Source organism: Schistocerca gregaria, chromosome 6 (genome assembly GCF_023897955.1).
Source record: "Schistocerca gregaria isolate iqSchGreg1 chromosome 6, iqSchGreg1.2, whole genome shotgun sequence".
Classification (NCBI taxonomy): domain Eukaryota; kingdom Metazoa; phylum Arthropoda; class Insecta; order Orthoptera; family Acrididae; genus Schistocerca; species Schistocerca gregaria.
The window spans coordinates 56,700,116-56,723,076 of record NC_064925.1 but is presented as its reverse complement, the minus strand read 5'-3'; the positions used below and the strand labels follow the sequence as shown (position 1 = coordinate 56,723,076).

The 22,961-nt window shown below is 44.0% G+C and overlaps 1 protein-coding gene across 4 annotated transcripts in view; it reads left to right on the top strand.

Annotated features, from left to right (window-relative positions):
* Nucleotides 1-22,961, top strand: part of LOC126277924 (protein croquemort-like) — a 705,530-nt gene that overhangs the window by 532,148 nt on the left and 150,421 nt on the right. For all 4 annotated transcript variants that reach the window (XM_049977497.1, XM_049977498.1, XM_049977499.1 and 1 more), the window contains exon 2: nt 20,372-20,566. In XM_049977497.1, coding sequence (XP_049833454.1) covers nt 20,387-20,566 — 180 coding nt within the window. In that variant the 5' untranslated portion in view covers nt 20,372-20,386. The remainder of the gene's footprint in view (nt 1-20,371; nt 20,567-22,961) is intronic.

Genomic DNA, 22,961 nt, shown 5'->3' with positions numbered 1-22,961 from the left:
GACAATCACATCTGGCCGTATTGCAGTGAAGTGCCTTCTACATCATGAACACTAAAATCCTGAAAGTTACATGACCATCACATACGTCACTTATACCACGTTTTGCTCAGCTTAGTGCAGCAACTCCATATGGCATAGATTCAACAACGTTTAGCCATCCTGCTCCTATTGTTGTTGTTGTTGTTGTGGTCTTCAGTCCTGAGACTGGTTTGATGCAGCTCTCCATGCTACTCTGTCCTGTGCAAGCTTCATCTCCCAGTATCTACTGCAACCTACATCCTTCAGAATCTGCTTAGTGTATTCACTTCTTGGTCTCCCTCTACGATTTTTACCCTCCACGCTGCCCTCCAATGCTAAATTTGTGATCCCTTGATGCCTCAGAACATGTCCTACCAACCGATCCCTTCTTCGGGTCAAGTTGTGCCACAAACTGTTCTCCCCAATCCTATTCAATACTTCCTCATTAGTTATGTGATGTAACCATCTAATCTTCAGCATTCTTCTGTAGCACCACATTTCGAAAGCTTCTATTCTCTTCTTGTCCAAACTAATTATCGTCCATGTTTCACATCCATACATCGCTACACTCCATACAAATACTTTCAGAAATGACTTTCTCACACTTAAATCTATACTCGATGTTAACAAATTTCTCTTCAGAAACGCTTTCCTTGCCATTGCCAGTCTACATTTTATATCCTCTCTACTTCGACCATCATCAGTTATTTTGCTCCCCAAATAGAAAAACTCCTTTACTACTTTATGTTTCATTTCCTAATCTAACACCCTCAACATCACCCGACTTAATTCGACTACATTCCATTATCCTCATTTTGCTTTTGTTGATGTTCATTTTATATCCTCCTTTCAAGACACTATCCATTCCGTTCAACTGCTCTTCCAAGTCATTTGCTGTCTCTGACAGAATTACGATGTTATCGGCGAACCTCAGTTTTTATTTCTTCTCCATGGATTTTAATACCTACTCCAAATTTTCCTTTTGTTTCCTTTACTGCTTCCTCAATATACAGATTGAATAACATCGGGGAGAGACTACAACCCTGTCTCACTCCCTTCCCAAACACTGCTTCCCTTTCATGCCCCTCGACTCTTACAACTGCCATCTAGTTTCTGTACAAATATTTTACCCCTGCCACCTTCAGAATTTGAAGGAGAGTATTCCAGTCAACATTATCAAAAGCTTTCTCTAAGTCTACAAATGCTAGAAACGTAGGTTTGCCTTTCCTTAATCTTTCTTCTAAGCTAAGTCGTAGGGTCAGTATTGCCTCAAGTTTTCCAACATTTCTACGGAAGCCAAACTGATCTTCCCCGAGGTCGGCTTCTACTAGTTTTTCCATTCTTCTGTAAAGAATTCGTGTTAGTATTTGCAGCTGTGACTTATTAAACTGATAGTTCGGTAATTTTCACATCTGTCAACACCTGCTTTCTTTGGGATTGGAATTATTATATTCTTCTTGAAGTCTGAGGGTATTTCGCCTGTCTCATACATCTTCCTCACCAGATGGTAGAGTTTTGTCAGGACTGGCTCTCCCAAGGCCGTCACTAGTTCCAATGCTTCAGTGCTCTATCAAACTCTTCACGCAGTATCAGATCTCCCATTTCATCTTCATCTACATCTTCTTCCAATTCCATAATATTGTCCTCAAGTACATCGCCCTTGTATAGACCCTCTATATACTCCTTCCACCTTTCTGCTTTATCTTCTTTGCTTAGAACTGGGTTTCCATCTGAGCTCTTGATATTTATACAAGTGGTTCTCTTTTCTCCAAAGGTCTCTTTAATTTTCCTGTAGGCAGTATCTATCTTACCCCTAGTGAGATAAGCCTCTACATCCTTACATTTGTCCTCTAGCCATCCCTGCTTAGCCCTTTGGCACTTCCTGTCGATTTCATTTTTGAGATGTCTGTATTCCTTTTTGCCTGCTTCATTTACTACATTTTTATATTTTCTCCTTTCATCAATTAAATTCAATATTTCTTATGTCACCCAAGGATTTCTGGTAGACCTCGTCTTTTTTCCTACTTGATCCTCTGCTGCCTTCACTACTTCATCCCTCAGAGCTACCCATTCTTCTTCTACTGTATTTCTTTCCCCCATTCCTGTCAATTGTTCCCTTATGCTCTCCTTGAAACTCTTGGTAGTTTCAGCTTGTCCAGATACCATGTCCTTCAATTGCCACCTTTTTGCAGTTTTTTTTCAGTTTTGATCTACAGGTCATAACCAATAGATTGTGGTCAGTCCACATCTGCCCCTGGAAATGTCCTAAAATTTAAAACCTGATTCCTAAATCTCTGCCTTACCATTATATAATCTATTAGATACATTTTAGTATCTCCAGGATTCTTCCATGTATACAACCTTCTTTTATGATTCTTGAACCAAGTGTTAGCTATGATTAAGTTATGCTCTGTGCAAAATTCTACAAGACGGCTTCCTCTTTCATTTCTTAGACCCAATCCATATTCACCCACTATGTTTCCTTCTTTCCGTTTTCCTACTGACGAATTCCAGTCACCCATGACTATTAAATTTTCGTCTCCCTTCTCTACCTGAACGATTTCTTTTATTTCATCATACATTTCATCAATTTCTTCATCGTCTGCAGAGCTAGTTGGCATATAAACTTGTACTACTGTAGTAGGTGTGGGCTTTGTATCTATCTTGGCCACAATAATGCGTTCGCTATGTTGTTTGTAGTAGCTTACCCGCATTCCTATTTTCCTATTCATTATTAAACCTACTCCTGCATTACCACCACTTGATTTTGTATTTATAACCCTGTATTCACCTGACCAGGTCTTGTTCCTCCTGCCACCGAACTTCACTAATTCCCGCTATATCTAACTTTAACCTATCCATCTCCCTTTTTAAATTTTCTAACCTACCTGCCCGATTAAGGGATCTGACATTCCACGCTCCGATCCGTAGAACGCCAGTTTTCTTTCTCCTGATAACGACATCCTCCTGAGTAGTGCCCGCCCGGAGATCCGAATGGGGGACTATTTTACCTCCGGAATATTTTACCCAAGAGGACGCCATCATCATTTAACCATACAGTAAATCTGCATGTCCTCGGGAATAATTACGGCCGTAGTTTCCCTTTGCTTTCAGCCGTTCGCAGTACCAACACAGCAAGGCCGTTTTGGTTAATGTTGCAAGGACAGATCAGTGAATCATCCAGACTGTTGCCCCTGCAACTACTGAAAATGCTGCTGCCCCTCTTCAGGAACCACACGTTTGTCTGGCCTCTCAACAGATACCCCTCTGTTGTGGTTGCACTTAGGGTACGGCCATCTGTATCGCTGAGGCACGCAAGCTTACCCACCAACGGCAAGGTCCATGGTTCATGCTCCTATAGCCATCTATAGTTACGAAGCTCTCGTCAGCTAGGATTTTGAGCATGTTGGGCGATCCGTGTGGCCAAACCATTCGCTCGAATTCTGAAGAATGTTCTGCAAACCAATCGCTAACTATTGTGCCACGGTGGGGTGGCGCAATAGTATCAACGAAAACTCCATCGTTGACAGAAGACACAGCCATTATCAGTCGATGATCGGTTGTGTTGGACCAGATGACCCAGTTCATTCCCTGCAAAACACAGCCCACACCATTATGGAGACACCACTAGCATGTACAGTATTTTATTGACAGCTTTGGTCCATGGATTCTTGGGGTATGCGCCTCACTCGAAGTCTACCATGAGCTCATACCAACTAAAATCGGTGCTCATCTGACCAGGCCACGGTTCTTCAGTCATCTAGGGCACTACAGACACGGTCACGAACCCAGGAGAGACGCTGCAGGCCATGTCGTGTTAGGGACAGCACTCGCGTCGGTCGTCTGCTGCCATAGCCAATCAGCGCCAGATCTCGGTCCACTGTTCTAACGGATATCTTCGTCGAACGTCCCACTTCGATTTCTGCGGTTATTTCACTCAGTGTTACTTGTCTGTTAGCACTGACAACTCTAAGCAAACGCCGCTGTTCTCGGTCGTTAAGTGCAGACTGTCGGCCACTGCGATGTCCTTGGTGAGAGGTAACGCCTGAAATTTGGTGTTCTCGGCACACTCTTGACACTGTAGACGTCGGAATATTAAATTTCCTAACGGTTTCCGAAATGGTATGTCCCGTGCGTCCAGCTCCAACTACCATTCCGCTTTCAGAGGCCTGTCCGTTTATTGCTCGTTTACGCAATACTACCGTCATTTGTGTACGTGCATGTCGCTGTCCCACGACCTTTGTCATTAGGTTGTGATTTACAGTCCGTTTTGTGAAAGAACATTTTTATTAAGAAGCGACTTCAAACTTGGAAAATTATTTTTACTATTCTGTAAGCTACTGTATTGTCCGGGGGACTGCAAAATTTTTGAAGTGGTGTGTACCACATGTTTATAATTCTGAAATGAATGTTAGGTTGATAGTTGCCGATGTGAATGCAGTTGGTCCTGGATCATGGATCATCAAGCCAGTACTTAAGAGCCACTGTGACATTAATGGGAAACAATAAAAATACACTCCTGGAAATTGAAATAAGAACACCGTGAATTCATTGTCCCAGGAAGGGGAAACTTTGACACATTCCTGGGGTCAGATACATCACATGATCACACTGACAGAACCACAGGCACATAGACACAGGCAACAGAGCATGCACAATGTCGGCACTAGTACAGTGTATATCCACCTTTTGCAGCAATGCAGGCTGCTATTCTTCCATGGAGACGATCGTAGAGATGCTGGATGTAGTCCTGTGGAACGGCTTGCCATGCCATTTCCACCTGGCGCCTCAGTTGGACCAGCGTTCGTGCTGGACGTGCAGACCGCGTGAGACGACGCTTCATCCAGTCCCAAACATGCTCAATGGGGGACAGATCCGGAGATCTTGCTGGCCAGGGTAGTTCACTTACACCTTCTAGAGCACGTTGGGTGGCACGGGATACATGCGGACGTGCATTGTCCTGTTGGAACAGCAAGTTCCCTTGCCGGTCTAGGAATGGTAGAACGATGGGTTCGATGACGGTTTGGATGTATCGTGCACTATTCAGTGTCCCCTCGACGATCACCAGAGGTGTACGGCCAGTGTAGGAGATCGCTCCCCACACCATGATGCCGGGTGTTTGCCCTGTGTGCCTCGGTCGTATGCAGTCCTGATTGTGGCGCTCACCTGCACGGCGCGAAACACGCATACGACCATCATTGACACCAAGGCAGAAGCGACTCTCATCGCTGAAGACGACTCGTCTCCATTCGTCCCTCCATTCACGCCTGTCGCGACACCACTGGAGGTGGGCTGCACGATGTTGGGGCGTGAGCGGAAGACGCCCTAACGGTGTGCGGGACCGTAGCCCAGCTTCATGGAGACGGTTGCTAATGGTCCTCGCCGATACCCCAGCAGCAACAGTGTCCCTAATTTGCTGGGAAGTGGCGGTGCGGTCCCCTACGGCACTGCGTAGGATCCTACGGTCTTGGCGTGCATCCGTGCGTCGCTGCGGTCCGGTCCCAGGTCGACGGGCACGTGCACCTTCCGCCGACCACTGCCGACGACATCGATGTACTGTGGAGACCTCACGCCCCACGTGTTGAGCAATTCGGCGGTACGTCCACCCGGCCTCCCGCATGCCCACTATACGCCCTCGCTCAAAGTCCGTCAACTGCACATACGGTTCACGTCCACGCTGTCGCGGCATGCTACCAGTGTTAAAGACTGCGATGGAGCTCCGTATGCCACGGCAAACTGGCTGACACTGACGGCGGCGGTGCACAAATGCTGCGCAGCTAGCGCCATTCGACGGCCAACACCGCGGTTCCTGGTGTGTCCGCTGTGCCGTGCGTGTGATCATTGCTTGTACAGCCCTATCGCAGTGTCCGGAGCAAGTATGGTGGGTCTGACACACCGGTGTCAGTGTGTTCTTTTTTCCATTTCCAGGAGTGTATTTTAGCAGCTTTGTGCGACTTTACGTCAAAATGTATTTCGCTCTAGTCATTTCTGACCATGTGCAGGCCAGTAATGGATACGATTGCAAATTGAATAATTGTATCAGTATACAGTATACATCACATTTACAAAAACAACATACTGATTCTTTCAGTTTGGTTGTTTTGTTTTCGTTTAACCGGTTCATTCGTTTTCTCGGGTGTTCCACGTATTCCTTTTTACTGCTGAGTTCTAAGTTTGTTCTTCTGTTTGATTTCTAAGTCTCCGTTTTCTTATCTGAATTTATTGTTACATGTTTTGACATTTATTTATTCTCGCTGTAATTAATTTGGTAAACGTTTCATAATTCGTAGCTGTCAGTGTCAATGCGAAACATTCGGTGATTCAGTTGTAGTGGCGTGTGATAATTTTTTTAAAATGTACAATATTCAGTAAAAGATGCTTGACATCAACGTTTTCTAACCTGCTTACTACTTCGAGAAGTGTTACATGATAGATAATTATTTCATCAGGGGAGAGAAATTTTGCAAAACCCTAACTTGCGAACAAATATTTAAAAACGCCAGTGATTAAAATGAGGTTTACTAATCTAAGACTGAAGCGGGAGGAGTATGAGCAGCCTTCATATGGTTGGATTTAAGTGAGAAATTGACAAGAAAAGAGTGCTACTGAACTAAAATTTGTATAAAAACATTTTGTGAACTAAGCGTTCTTCGTAACATTTTTCTATTATTTTAACTGGAACACAATGATGAGTGTGTTGACTGTAAACCACGTTAAATACCATGAAATTTCATTACCTCTGAGAGCTACTTACAGCTGTGAAAATGTCCTCGTCAGCTACATTGAGGGCAATCTTCGCCCATTCAGTTTTTCTGACCTTTTTCCAGCACGAGTGGCGGACAACCTCAGGATCCCCTTCCTGCTGCTGGCTGCTGACTGGAGCCGCTGTTACGATGTTACACATACTTTCTGCCCAAACGTCTGCGATACAAATTTCCCTGGCCATCGCTACTGTAGCACCGAAATTACTACTTGCAACGGTCTTTCGTTGCAGCACAGGAGTACAGGATCTATTTACCTTCAAGCTTTTTCTTTCTTGTTGAAATTATCCTATTTGTTAGTTTCTTTGGCTCCACTGAACAAATGGGCATGGTAGCTTTTACGCAGTGCGAGAACCTGCTTGTTGTCAGATTTTATTTTGCGGTCGGCCTCACGCTGAACGTGCTCCGCCACGGCTGGTTGCTCCACATGTCCCAACGTACCATGCCATTTCTTGTTCGGTGATGTATATGCATAGTCCGATCGTTCTAAAGTAGACTTTTCTAACTTTGCACGAAATGCGGTACAATTATGACGTTTTGAATCGTTTTCCGGCCTGAGACACTTCCTCATGTTCTTAGTAGGTTTGTGTAAAGTCTTCACGCTGTGATTGCTCAATATACGGCCGACGCTATCCGTTATCCTCGAGAGGTGTGTCAAAAAGGCCCTACCTGAAATTTCTTCGATTGACATATCACTTATCGGTATGTTGGGTTTCGTAACAATTCTTTCGTAATTGATGTAGCCGTAGCTACTGAGCACCAGTTCCAAGTATTGCATTCCTCGTCCGAGGTATTGAGTCTGATATTCGTCTTATGCACGTTACGGGCGTACCACTCATTCGTCTTCCCAGCATTCGTCTCTCTCTCTCTCTCTCTCTCTCTCTCTCTCTCTCACACACACACACACACACACACACACACACACACACACACACACACAACTTTCTTATGAATCTTTATGGATCTTCCGTAATTATTCTGGATATCAGATATCATTTGGCAGTCTCCGCATCTTAACATTTAGTCATCTCGTTTTTTCTATTGTCAGAGCAAATTACTAAGTCTTCTGACAGTCAGAAGTGTGTTGAATAAATAAGAGGAAAAAGCTAGCTTCTCGAGATTGTCTGATGAAAATTACTTTGTGGCTGACATATCACACGCTGCAGCTGATCTCTTGCACTCAGAGCGCTCAATGTGACGTTCGAAATGTTCGCCGTTGCAAAACTGCCAAAACAAATGGTCACTCCACTCCACTCCCCTGACGAAACGATACTGGATTCTTTTGTCCAAGACACGATTCGGCTTCACATCGAAAAGTATTATTAACACAGAAATCGGCCCACAGTAGACAAGCTTTGTACGACATTGCTTGAGGCCGAACTTTTTGACGCCATCAATTCATCTTTGCGACTGGTAATGTAGATGAATGAATAAAATGCTGTTACGGTAAGTGATGTTGTACTGAAATGGATAAGTTAGTCCTGACGTACAGAAGGCCATGGGTTCAAATCTAGGCAGTTTAAACTTTCTCTGTCCTCTCTTGCTACTAACTGGTTTAAATGTATTTCTTATTTTTAATCCTTTGCCGTTTCATTTCTATCTCGTATCAACTTTTTGTTTGCTTTTATTTTGATTGGAATTGGCATTTGCCATCAACATGTAATAGTGCCAAACAGGACTGTTCATCGGTTGGTAACAAGTCCTCTCGTGCAGCCAATGTGAGGATAGTTCCAGGTAACCAGTGCAACCGAGGAATTAGTTTTCTTAGTCCAGATTTAATGACCTATAATAAAGCATCATTCATAGCTCTACTGCAGGTTGCTGACCTCCGTTTTTCTCGGATACATTGCCTATCACGAGATTGTGTTTATATTAAGACACGAGTGTAAATTCTGGGCTTCAAAACGCGTCGTTTGTCGCATTTTAGTCGTGGTCCTGTAAAAATCAGCTGTCGCCAGAAAATCCTGCGTTCCCGTCATACCTGACGGCAGAAGCCTCCAACAATGCTCCAGGTTACATGCAAGAGCAGGTCTGCAATTCTGAAGCGACCAGGTGTGGTTGCATGTCGCCTTTAACTGAGCAGCAACCGATGTAGCAACACTATACCGTCAAGAGACAGACGTCAACTAGCAAGTAATTTTAATCCGACTATAATAATCTTTTGATACTTTCAGCAGTGAAATATTATGCTTGCATCGGAGCTACCTCGAAAAAAACAGTATTGTTTCGGCTACTGGTAAACTGCTCAAAACTGTTTCGTCGGGAAAAAGTTGGAGGGTACTAAACCATCAATCTCTTGAATTTGTTAAATCCGTGCCCATAAGATCTGAAACTGCAATGCTAGTCTTACGTACACGGTTGTATTGGTAGGACGATATTTGGGAAACATTACAGAGAAGAAAATATGCAGGACAGTTGCTTGGCATTATACAGATTGAATGAATATAAACAAGATGAATAGCAGATAAGGAAGTAGTGTTATGAAGGAAGGAAGGAAGGAAGGAAGGGAGAGAGATCGTGCAGAACATAACGGCGGTCGCTCAAGCAGTCGACCTTGGCGTTATTAATGACCCCTTCGCGAATCTCGTCTCTGGCGATAGAGCGGAACAACGAGATACCTGCACTGTGGTGGCAGGACAGGAATTTGACTTCCGCTACTCTGGAATGTGGTTCGGAATCTCACTGTCACCAAACATCTGTCACTCTGTAGCATGTGGTACTGGTGACAGGTTCTAAGGACAGACCAAGAATTCCATGGACAATAATTCGTTATCAGAGAGACTGAAAAGTTTAGAATCGATTAGCTAAAACAATCCTCCAAAAACTTTAAATCGCTTCCTTACGCGTAGTAGTGGATACGACCCACTTCCCACACACTCACAATGGAAGGACTGACTAGACTAATGAAATCATGTACTAGCGACTGATCTTTGTTTGTTTGCTTAAAAAATTTCACCTAGCACTGTCATAGTACCTTTGTGTACCAGATCCAGTTATCGACAGCGTGTACCAGAGGCTGTGTTACAACTGTTGTCTTTTTTTTCCGGAACGAAATTTTCACTTTGCAGCACATAACATAACCGTGTAATAATAGTCAATTAAATGCCTCAGCAGCTTAATAGTGTACACCAGGTTGGAACCTAACTTGATCTGTCTACCTTGAGCGATGTTCTCGACAACAGATCTATCACAGCATGTCTCATAACTCCTTCAAAGCGAGTATATCTTTACCAAGATCTATCTGGATCACTCAATTGGTAAGACTGTAGACCACAACAGGCCGTACGTAATAATTAAAATCTCTGTCCGAAAGGCATTTTCAGTCTTACCTAAAGTCCTGTTACACTGTACATCTCTTCGATCAAGCTGAAATATTATTTCCGGAAACAGTCTCAGTATATTGAAGATAAAGAATAATTAATATTCTTGAAGATAACAGGAATGCTCATAAAAGGGCGATGCCGTGAATTACGGATTTATCCAATGTCTTCTTTCTCAGTGGCGACTAAAGATGTAAATTTCGGTGCCACTAATGACGTTTGTTTTTATCACAGCTTACAGATAACGTTCCTGATTCGAAATCTCCAACTGCTGCCGAAGACACACTTCCTGTAGGTTTCTGTGCCACTTCGCTCAAACCATTCTTACTAGATTCGTTTGCCTGCGCTGTCCGCAGAAATACGAAAACCGAAACCAACTCGTACAGTTTCTTTGTCCCAAACATTCACATTAACTTTCCCTCTCTGTAGTCACATCCCCGCCAGAGATGAGGATCATAAGAATTCTCGGCTAACTAGGGACAACAGTATGCTTAAATTCTGAGTATATGTACAGAAATAAAATTGATAAGATGAAAAGTTCTCAAAATGACGCAGAAATGGCTCCCACACCAGTGGAATTGTGGGTTATTGTTACATGTTGTGAAATGTCTCTTCAAAATATATGCATAGTTTTTAGGTAGTAATCTTGAATAAAATGTTCTCCATCTACAAGACGTGCCATTTCGGAAAAAAACACTCGGCTTTCGATAGCTGTCCCCGCCATCGTAATCAAAGTTGAAATCCCCTACTGTGTGACGGCGGAGACAGCTCTCGAAAGCTCGAGTGTTTTATTCGAAATAGCACGGCTTACACACCTACACCATTTTACTAAAGCAAGGCACTGCGAAAAGACTTAAACGACAGTAGTGACATTGTGTGTACTTTGTTTAGATAAGTAAAACAAATTACTGCACGGCCGGAAGATTCTTTATTTACGCCAACAGATTGCATACCGCAGCAGACGATCGGTTGGCTGCAATGCCTGAAACACGTGCACGTTGTACGCAAAAGGCGTAGCAGGTCATGTAACACATTTAATCTTGCCTCCAGATATTCGCTTGATGCAGGAAGAAATGACTTACGGGGGCTGGGTTGAAAGATTGCACTCTGTCAACACGTGCTTGAGACACAGGTGACGTCCAATTCGAACGAGGTGTTTGACACTGTCTTCAAAGTTGTTGAACCATCCCATTCTGCTTGTTTCCGATGGTCCCCTTCCACAGTGGCGTCACAATTCCGCAGTAACGTTGCCACAGACGTGGATGCGACGTACCTGAAGACATTGCCTCCTACAAACGCGGGCGCCGCTGACGCCGTATCCGTTGTTATCGACTATGAATATACGACGATTACTGTGAAGTCAGTACCACCATTAGACTGTTGCTTATTCACAGTGTACACTGTCAGCGGTACTGACTTGAAAGAAATGACTGTGGCCCCGCAGTATGAAAAAATTGTTGAAGGATGATTACACTGCACCCTCGTGATCGAAAATTTGAAGCACGTTCTAGTGCAGATGTAATTTCATACGACACTCGCGCAAATGGGTACAGTTTTGATTTGGTGTTGAACGTGGAACTGCAGGGATCCGCAGCTGAGAGAAACTCTGTGAGACAGTCGTCAGGTACTTGCAACGCTGTTCCCCCCACCTGTGATGGACGAGCGCAGCCACAACTGTTACAGATTTGTGGCCGTTTCGGCAGAGACGTGATAACTGCCACGTGTAGATATTGCCAAGCTGCCCTCTAACAGCCCCGTACATCAGATCTGAGAATAACCTGAAACAAAGCCCATGCCATGGATTGAGGAGCCGAAGGCCAAGACGTGAAAACTGACACATGATTTTGGCGACTAGCGGTTCCAGCACCTCTTCTCCCTCCTTGCCTCCCTTCCCTGTGTGTGTGTGTGTGTGTGTGTGTGTGTGTGTGTGTGTGTGTGTGTGTGTGTGTGTGTGTGTGGCGGCACGTGCCAAGGTAAAACCACTGGCGAACCTGTTGCCTCTTGTTGACCCAGACACGTGTCTGCTACATCAAGGATAACCGCCCGTCGGCGGCGGTGCTAAGAATATGGTTCGTCCTGGCTCTCCCATGTTCTCTGGCGAAAGTGAGTGGGCTGCCTGTGTAGCTGGTCTGCGCGTTACGCGTAATGTTTTACGACGCGCAGAACGCTACGGAGAAGATGGCGCTGTGGCTGAACATCGCTCTGGCATTCGGTGAGGGGAGGGCAGGGGAATTGTTCAGGTCCCGATTCCGCCCCCCCCCCTCCCTATATTTCCTTTCCAGTAGTTCTTTAAACCAACTCCGGCGAATGCTAGAATGGTTCCTATGAATTCGTGCTTAGGGGAAGCCGAAGATAGCACCGAGTATAACTGTTATGTTGTTGAGGGAGCGTATTTTTATTTATTTTATTTTGTTTCATCGCTTTGCATGTGCACTACAATCTAAAGCGTCAATGTAGTACTGATATCATCAGCACCGCCTACATCAACAGTTGACGTTTCGGATTTTCCCGGTTCGTGCAAAATTCGCTAGCCAAATCCTCAATGGTCTTCTTGAAGATTTTTTGCCTCTTTCTTTTAATATAGTTTAATTGTTTTAGTGGTTTTTTCCATTTGGCATATGGCTTGTGTGTTCTTCATACATTATCTGGTACTGTTTTAATATTTCAATTAAGTTTCGCTTAGTTCAGCTCAAATGTCATCTTTTTCTGCCCATTAAAGTACATCCAGCCACCAATCTAAGGAAGTTTTTTTTACCATCTCTGCTCCTCAGTATTCAGTTTTCGCATCCATATAGGTGAGCAGGTATTGCCAAAACCTTAGAAAATTTCAATAGAGCGCCTATGTAAATTTCCTTTGCAAAAGGTATAGTTCCATAGAAATAAGTTCGTGTGGCTTAATTTGTATTTTATTATTGGCCCCCATATTCAATACTCTATCATAAGTATTTAAATGTATAAACTGGCTCTATGATCTGCTTGTCACTTTACATCTGAAATTGCATACACTGGGATCCTAAATATGTCGTTGGTTTCGTTTCCTTAATAGAGATGTCAGATGTATTCTCTGCCTACTTTCGTTAAATTGAAAACGGTTTCTTGCTGCTCAGTTTCATTCTGTTACTTCCTCGTGTGAAAAAGCAGTGTACTGACATGCACATCAATAATTTTAAAATGTGGTATTTATCCAACGTTTGGCTACATCAACTATAAGAGTGGGTGAAAGAAGACACACATGTCTGACTCCTTGGTTTATTTCAACCACACTATGTTCGCTATTATTATTTGTCTGTATTCTCTATATACAGGGTGTGCAGGTGGAAAGGTATGTGCTTTGAGATACGATAGTATTAGTGATTGTGAACAAAAAACTTCATGTGAACATATGCCCTATTACAAATGGTTTCCGAGGTCTAACACGTTTAATATCACTTTTGTACGTCTTTCTTTAATAACTCGAAAACCTCATACTCCAACGAAAATGTGTCTCAGTACACAATTAAACTAAATTTCCTACAAAAATGTTCTATTATTTTTGGCTAAGAGGTCGCGAGAATATTGGAAACCTCAGGTGGCGCGCGTGCGCTGTAGCTTAGTTGTCTTTTGTAGGACCGTTTGGCGTTGTTTTCCGACTTGCTAAACCACAAGCGTCCTGTATCAAAATGCCCGTCTCAACTTCCTCTATTCTGCTATGGTACGTTGTAAACAATGACAATGAATAATACAGAAAATAAATAGAAATGTACATTAAGTGTTCTGTCCCAGAAAACATTTGGAATAGGGCAAATATCGACCTGAAGTTTTTAGTTCAAAAAGACTAATGCTCTCACCCGTCAAAACACGTACCTTTCCTCCTGACTCACTATGTATACAGCTCTTATAAGATCAATAGGATCCCTCTATTGCTTAAAATTTCCAGGAGTTTGTCTAGTGTCGTAGTGAAGAGCGTGTCCGAGCATCTTCTTTTGCTAACATTATGTGGGGCCATCTGATAATACAGTTCCAGCCATTGGTGATAGTCGTTACGTTAACATCCTAGCGCACAATTTACTTAGGACGTATCTACAAATTTGGCATACCTGGGCTGCATTAGATTCGTCCGGTATATTACCACTTGGAAAACAAACGTTAATAAAATCGGGTATTCTTATTTTTTGTCATATTTGGTGCATATTTTATCAATTAGATATTGATTTCACTACATACTTGACGTGTTGCACGGAAATGTTATTACGGGTATGTATTCCCTCGTAGTGCACGATTTGTGATGATGGGCTGTCATGCAGGCGATTTAATGTAGTTTTAATGTACTGGTCCAGTAGAGTGCATTGTGCTTCAGAAACCACGGAGACTTGGCATGGCATCGAATCCGTAACTGACCAACAAACCACAAAACGTTGTAGAGCCGCGGGGTTCTTTCGCGCAGTTTGCTAAACGTCTAAATTATTCCAGAGCGCAAGCTGATTAACATCCTAGATGTATTCGGAGCAGTGTCGGACTACTGTGTCACGGAAATAATCGTGGAATTTGTTTTGGCCATCACGGTCAACTTTAATTCAGAAACTGGTTAGCGGCCTCGGCCTAACCCTATCTTCAGTCATGAAATAACAGTGAAGCGGAAACTAGAAGATTCTTACCAAAAAAAGCAACATACAAGCAGTAATACCTAAAAATCAGAGTGCAGTCGTTAAAAGTATAGTAACACGTCGCAAGTTACAGTAAGTAACCAAGAGGTAAATTTTGGCACCAAGTGTCAGCAATTATAAGCAGTTATTTTAGTTTGACTTCACGTGAGTGGAGGTATACATGAGAATATAAGGGTGTTGGCTGGGCGTTGCGAGTGCCTCTGGCAAATGATGGTTTGGCAGTTCCTGACTAATCCGACTTAATCTCCAGCATAACAGTACGGTTAAGTTAAAATATCATGGTAGGAATTACTTTGGAAAATGTGAAGCGTCGAATATTCGTTTTAGTGGTACCTTGGCTTCTGTGCAGAGGAAATGGGTAAATGTGTCTTTGCTGCCGCAACGCTCACTACATGCTGCAGCATCCATCTATTATAATACATAACCTGTAAAATACGTTGGTCAGTTTCGAATTGAGGCCGTAATGAACGTACTTAGTGGAGCTTGCAATGATTTATTGTAACAAGTTGTACAGTTTGTTCAATGGGACATGAAGACGTGTATTACAGTGCTGCAAAACAGACTGTGCAATGACATTACATTGACCACTTGTAAAAAGCCAGAATTACCATCCCTGGAGCGCGGACAGCTACGATACGTGCAGAGGGGGTCAGTGAGTTTCTGGAAGGTGGCGACAGGAGAGTAGAGCCGTGTCGATTCCACTATCAAGGCCAGCTGCGCCAGGTTTCTGGCCTAAGGATCGACTGGGTTTAATTCCGGCGAGTGTTTGGGGGCCAGGGAGTGCAGTAAACTCATCGTGGTGCTCTTCAAACCACACACGTACACTGCGAGCTGTGGCACACTTTGCGTTGTCCTGCTGGTAGATGCCTCTGCGCCGAGGAAAAATAAACTACATGTAGGGATGGATCCATACTTGTGTTGATCAAATATGCGTTCTGGAATAAAGAGATCACCCAGGGGATGCCACGTAAACATTCCCGAGACCGTATCTCTCCCTCCTCCGGCTTAGGTGTTGGTTTCAGACCTTTCAAGTCGTAGATGCCAACGGCCATCTGTCGTATGAAGCATAATACGTAATTCGTCTGGAAATGCCACCTGTTGCCACTCTTTGGACGTCTAACTGTAGTACCGCAGTGTAAAGTCCAACCTTCGTCGTCAGTCGGCATGGATACGTGAAGCAGGCACCTAACGCAAAGGCCCATACTCAGCAACGTTTGCTGAACGGTCGTTGAGGAGATACGCTTGGCAGTTCGTTGATTCATCTGGCCGGTCAGTTAAACAGTTGCACGTCTATCCGGCCGTACACACCTTCTCAGCAAACATTCACCCCCTGTCGTGTATGGTCCGTGACGCACCACAGCTGCCTCTGCGAAGGTTTTGGATGGTGGCGTTTTGCCATGCGCGACATTCTTTAACCATGGTGGCACATGAATAATTTACAAAGGTAGCCGTGCCGGGAATGCTCCCACCCTTAGCCCGAAAGCCAATGATCGTGGCCTTTCGGACGTCAGAGATATTACTCCGTTTCCGCATTACGACGAGTGGACACCCTTTATACACTCTCCATTTGTATTAGAGCCACCCGCCATCTCACTTGTTGTTGCTTTTTGGTCTGGAAAGTAGATGGTGGTCACATTAATGTGCTTGGAACATGCAGCACTGGGAATATAAGAATAATAATTTTCTACTCACAAGAAAAGTATCCCAACTCGTACCGTCAAATCAGCGTAAAAATGGTTTCCAAATACGGAGATGCGCCTGTTTAACACGCATTAATTATGTATTACGCGGTATTGTCTCTTCACTGATACAGGTTTTTTGCCTTCACATTTGTTGGTTTTCATATAAATAAAGTATTATACAGAAAAATGATCGTGGTGGTGTTACAAAACACACACCACCACCACCACCACACCACCACCACCCACACGAGCTCGGAAGGCTGTGGTGCAACAAGAAAGTGCAGTTCGATGTTCCGATGTCGTGTAGTATGCCGGGCACGCTGAAAATCGAAACTCAGAAATCCGCACTGTATACTGCCGGTGCTGAGTACCAATCGCCGGCCGCGGAGGCCTCGCGGTTCTAGGCGCGCAGTCCGGAACCGTGCGACTGCAACGGTCGCAGGTTCGAATCCTGCCTCGGGCATGGATGTGTGTGATGTCCTTAGGTTAGTTAGGTTTAAGTAGTTCTAAGTTCTAGGGGACTAATGACCACAGCAGTTAAGTCCCATAGTGCTCAGAGCCATTTGAACCATTTGAGTACCAATATCACTGGTTTTTAAACGGAAGTTCCGTTTCTTCGGCATGTGCCCACTTAAGCTTCCTCTGCATGTAGAGCTTGTTGTTGCGCTCACCAGTCCGAAGATTAATTTCATGTAAATCTGCACTCTCTTCACTATCAAAGTGGTTATTTTTAAAGCTCCAGAGCCCATCTTATGAGATGATTCCGTCTTTTAGTGAAGCAGTGCCATAAATTAGTGTTCCCGCCAATTTGATTCAGTATATCCTTCTTAGTTGTTGAAACTACCCATCTAATGTTCAATATGAATGATCTCATCAAAAGTACCTGGAGACCTAGTTGTGGAGGTTAATACGGAATGTATTTACACTTCGCTGTTGTAATCTTGAGCTAAATGATGTCTGAATTTTTGTGGAGCAATAAAAGTCCATTCATCATCATCCGAAAACAGAGAAGGTAGGCTTGTTGGACGCTGGGATTTGGAGCGAAGTCAGGGGTGTTTCATTGCGTTCAGGTCGGCAGTCTCTGCTGCACAACACCATTTATCAGATGGACTAGTTAGCAATCATTGACACACAGATGGTTCTTTGACAGGGTGCGCTGTTGTGCTAATACTGTTAGTCAGCGTCTCCGAACTGTTGCTCTACTGTACACACTAGTCGATGCTGCAAAATCTGTTCGTATCCTTCCGCATTTAGCGTTTCTTAAGCGCAACTGCGGCACCACACAGTGACCGCGAGAAACACGTCTTCGGGACTCTGGTGTTGGCACTACGCGTGATGGCAGTGCAACGCCCTCCATCTATTCGCCACAGCCAAATTCTTCCATCGTACTGGCGCAGGGTACAGCATGATTCGCCACTCCGCATCGCCGGTGTTTCCAGTCACGCACTGCCCAGTGGCGTCGCTCGTTGCGCCGCCTCAATCGTTCCTCAGCAGTGACTGCAGAAATGCGTGGCTTATGAAGAGACAGTCGACCATCGTACCCCCACGCATTTTAACTTGCTACAGACAATTATTGTGCTAGCTGTACTCATGGCAGAACTTTAGAACCCAAGAGTGATTCTTTCACTGATTCCACTAGATTTTTCTTGCAGCCACATTCCAAAATGCTCAACTGTGCCTCTCGACCAGTGCATGAGGTCTGCTCTTGTCTGTCGTCGTTGACACTGTAGAGGGAGAGGATGTTGTCTGATCCCTGGTATCCTCTTTCTACAATACAACTGCACTCATGTATTAACAGGGTTCTTCATTCATAAGAACAAGAAGGGTAGAAGGACGGGTCCTCAAAATTACAGACCAATATCCTTAACATCGGTTTGTTGCAGGATTCTCGAACATTTTCTCAGTTTGAATATAATGAATTTCCTTGAGACAAAAAAGTTGCTGTCCATGCATCAGCACAGCTTTAGAAAGAATCGCTCCTGCGAAACGAAACTCGCCCTTTTTTCACATGATATCTTGCGAACCATGAATGAAGAGTATCAGACGGATGCCGCATTCCTTGACTTCCGGAAAGCATTTGACTCGGCGCCCCACTGCAGACTCCTAACTAAGGTACGAGCATATGGGAGTGGTGGATCGAAGACTTCTTAAGTAATAGAAGCCAGTACGTTGTCCTCGATGGTGAGTGTTCATCGGAGGTGAGGGTAACATCTGGAGTGCCCCAGGGAAGTGTGGTACGTCCGCTGTTGTTTTCTATCTACATAAATGATCTTCTGGGTAGGGTGGATAGCAATGAGCAGCTGTTTGCTGATGCTGTGGTCTATGGGAAGGTGTCGTCGTTGAGAGTCTGTAAGATGATAAGAGATGACTTGGACAGGATTTGTGATTGGTGTAAAGAATGACAGTTAACTCTAAATATAGAGAAATGTAAATTAATGCAGATACATAGGAAAAAGAATCCCGTAATGTTTGATTACTCCATTAGTAGTGTAGCGCTTGACACAGTCACGTCGATTAAATATTTGGGCGTAACATTGCAGAGCGATATGAAGTGGGACAAGCATGTAATGGCAGTTGTGGGGAAGGTGTGGAGTCGTCATCGGTTCGTTGGTAGAATTTTGGGAACATGTGGTTCATTTGTAAAGGAGACCGCTTATAAAACACTAATACCACCTATTCTTGAGTACTGCTCGATCGTTTGGGATCCCTATCAGGTCAGATTGAGGGAGGACATAGAAGCAATTCAGAGGCGGGGTGCTAGATTTGTTACTGGTAGGTTTGATCATCACGTGAGTTTTACGAAAATGCTTCAGGAAATCGGATGGGAGTCTCTGAAGGAAAGGGGGCGTTCTTTTCGTGTGTCGCTACTGAAGAAATTTAGAGAACCAGCATTTGAGGCTGAATGCAGTACAATTTTACTGCCGCCAACTTATATTTCGCGGAAAGACCACAAAGAGAAGAGGGATTTGGGCTCGTACAGAGGCATATAGGCAGTCATTTTTCCCTCGTACTGTTTGGTAGTTGAACGGGGAGAGAACATGCTAGTTGGGGTACAAGGTACCCTCCGCCATGCACTGTACGGTGGATTGCGGAGTATGTATGTAGATGTAGAACAAGAAGCTGCTTATCTTGAAGCAAGTTGTTGTACAAGCTCTTTCGTACTAGTCCACATTAGCGTCACTGATGAAGTAAAAGTCCCCCCATAAACAATACCCTCTTATAGCCAGTGATCTCAACTGACCGATGCTAACTAGAGTAGCGTCGAGCTGATCACTGAGCTGACTGCGACTGACTGCGACTGACTGGATGTGACTGAATTGCCCCTCCAGAGGCGATGTGAATACTGGCTGTAGAGAGAGCGTTGGTCACGCATTGCCTGCGAGTCTGTCTTTGGCATCTATTCTGATAGGTGCACTTGCTCCAGCACCTGCTAACGATCATCTCACAACGTCATTCCCGATCTGTGTGCTGGCGACAGCTTCCAGCAGCACATGCTCCGTCTAGTTTTAGCTGTGGTTGTTCCTTTGTTTTTCTATTTCACAATCGCATAATGGAAAGTGAACAACTAGAAAGTGGTTGAAATGTCGGTGATAGGCTTGTTGCTCATTTCGACTTCGAATGACAAATTCACATTTGACGTCGGTGAGCTCTCCTGAAGGGTCCAGTCCGCTGTTCTTGCTTCTGTACTGACAACCCAATGCTCGCTGCCTGCTTTTATAGTAGCACATCCGCCTCTTGTGACTCCTAGCGGTGAATCCCGCCTTACGTAGTTTTTTCTGATAGCTTTGGTCAGATAGTGTACCTGTGTAGCACGACATTTGAAAGGCTTTTATTCTCAGTGTGTACAGTTGCTACTACCTGGTGCAGTATTGATAAATGTAGAAGTGCTGAACACCTGTTGTGCGAGAGACCGCGTGTCGGTAATACAACCTGTTTCCCCGGCACAGTGCTTCCGGCGTAAGATGGTGGTGCAGCTGGGCTCCCGCGACGTGGGCCCCGACGCGCGGGTGCGGGGGCAGCTGCGGCTCTGCAGGCCCTCCCGCGCCCCCGCCGTCTTCACCGTGGTGGGCGTGCTGCTGGCCGCCATCGGCGCCTGCCTCGCGCCCTTCTGGCCCTCGCTCTTCAACTACGTCCTCTCCACGGTAAGCCAGACCTCACAACTAATGCACCTCAGCTCTCTGTACTGTCTGTCGCCGGGAAACAGCTGGCGCCGCTACCTGCCGTAGGTGGCTGAAACCGCGTGCAGCACCTCGCTCACAGGGGTGACGCTGCACATGTACTCGTGTCCGTGAAATACATGAAATGTATTCGAAACTGCAAATATGGACAATCATCAGTTGTATAATGAAATGACAATGAAAATTTGTGCTGTACCAGGACTCGAACCCATATTTCCCGATTTCGCGAGCACTTGCCTTACAACTAGACTATCCAAGCATGACTCATCGCCACACCCAAACTTCCATAAGTCGTCAACCATGTCTCTACATCTTCTACTCGTACATCCAGTATATACAGGGGAGACATTTTACTTGGAAGCAGCGTGCCCGGTTTCGGGCGGATAAATGCGATACTGCAATGCCTGTGTTATTTCGGATTACGATGCAGTGTTCCTTTGGACACACATGTAGAAGTTTGGGTCTGGCTGTGAGTCGTGCTCGGATAGCCCAATTGGTAAGGCAACCACTCGCGATAAGCGTGAAATCAGGGTTCGAGTCCCGGTTCGGCACCAGTTTTCACTGTCGTCATTCCATTCTGGAGCTAATCCTTGCCCACATTCGCAACTGCGAACACATTTCATGTGTTTCATGACGGGTGTAGTCGCCGCTGCAAGTCCAAAAAAACATTGCTCGTAATTCGGAATGGCACAGGCACTACAATATCGTACTAATGTCCAATACCAATAAACACCACCATAGTACTTGTACATGTACTCTTGCATTCAAAGAACAAGTAGTGTTCTTCTGTACTTCAAAACCCTTATTTAACTTAACGCAGTTTCTTTTTTTTCAACGAGACGTAAGCCAGTTGATTCATAGAATACCTTTGTCAATCAGTTTGAATGTAAAACTATACTTCAGAATGTAATGTTTGATGGTTTTAATCATACTTAACAAACAGAACGCAAAAACGTGTGATGAATAATTCAGACCATGTCGGATAGGTAGGAAATTTTAATGACAGCAAAGAAATCACAGGCTTCAATTTTGGCTCCAGTCCTGTTTCTTACATAATTGAATGACATTAAGGAACAAAATTGGTGCTTTTGCATATAATACTACTGTTAAAATAATTCCCATTAGAGAGATCAACAGAAGTCTTGGTAAATGATATCTTCAAATTGGTTCTCTAAAAATTTGCTCTCCCTACATTTTAGAAAAAAACTACATTTAGTTCTGTACAACAGAGTCATATCAACAATTGATATAGCATATCAGTAGCAATCAGTAAATACGGTTCAATGCTCCAAAGTTTTGGACGTATACGTGATGATGAAAACTTGAAATGGAAGAATCATACTCCTGAGTTAAAAAAAAAAAAAAATTGGTTTTGCTCTTGGTATAATCGCTAATGCTGGAAACAAACGTATAGAACTCCTGACATTCTGCGTATCTCGACCCAAAAATGTCGTAAGAAATAATTTTTTGCGTAACTCATCACTTAGAAATAACGTATCGATTGAACAAATTCGAGCAGTGAGAATACTTTATGGTGCTCACCCACGGGCATCATGTAGGCAGTTTGAGAGGAACTGTTGTACGTATCTACAACACTAGAGCGTAAAATGACCTTCATTACCCATTGTTAAAGCTGTCAGTTCAATAGGCATAACGAAAATATTAAATCATTTTCCGAACAACATAAATCTTTAGACAGGTACCGAAGAAAGTTTTAAACCTAATTGAAAATCATTTCTTGTGGATGAGTCCTTCTGTTCTGTAGACCAATTTCTACTTAAAAACTGGTACCCAGTAAAAAAATTACGTTTAATCAAGAAATGAAGTGCGGTTGCAAGAGTAGGACTAAAAATGTGTTCATTAATCTTAACGCTAATTTTGTATATAGATCTTGTAAACTGACTCCTTCCACATCATTTCGATGAAAGAACCGTTAAAATTATGTGTGGAACATGTCACCACCTAACTCCCAAGACGTTTCTCAAGACCCTTTTCAGAATATAGTGATAACTGGCTTTGTATTCAATGTTAACAAATTACTCTTTTTGTGAAACGCTTTCCTTTCTCATAGTTAGTCTGCGTTTTATATCCCCTCTACGTCGGCTGTCGTCTGTTATTTCGTTGCCATAATGGACGATAGGTCATGTGAATTCATGAAAAGTGAAACTTCAACCACCACAGTATGTCCACTTGAGAGAAGTGGCGACGTACAGTCGCTCTCCAACGCTCTGTATTCCACTTCAACTCGACTACGGATCTAGAACAGTACTGGGTGTATTGGCTCCGTCGGGTGTCGACATTATGCCTCGCGGGTATGAAGTAGCGCTTTGAAAAGTAAAGAAAGAGGAGCACATTTTAA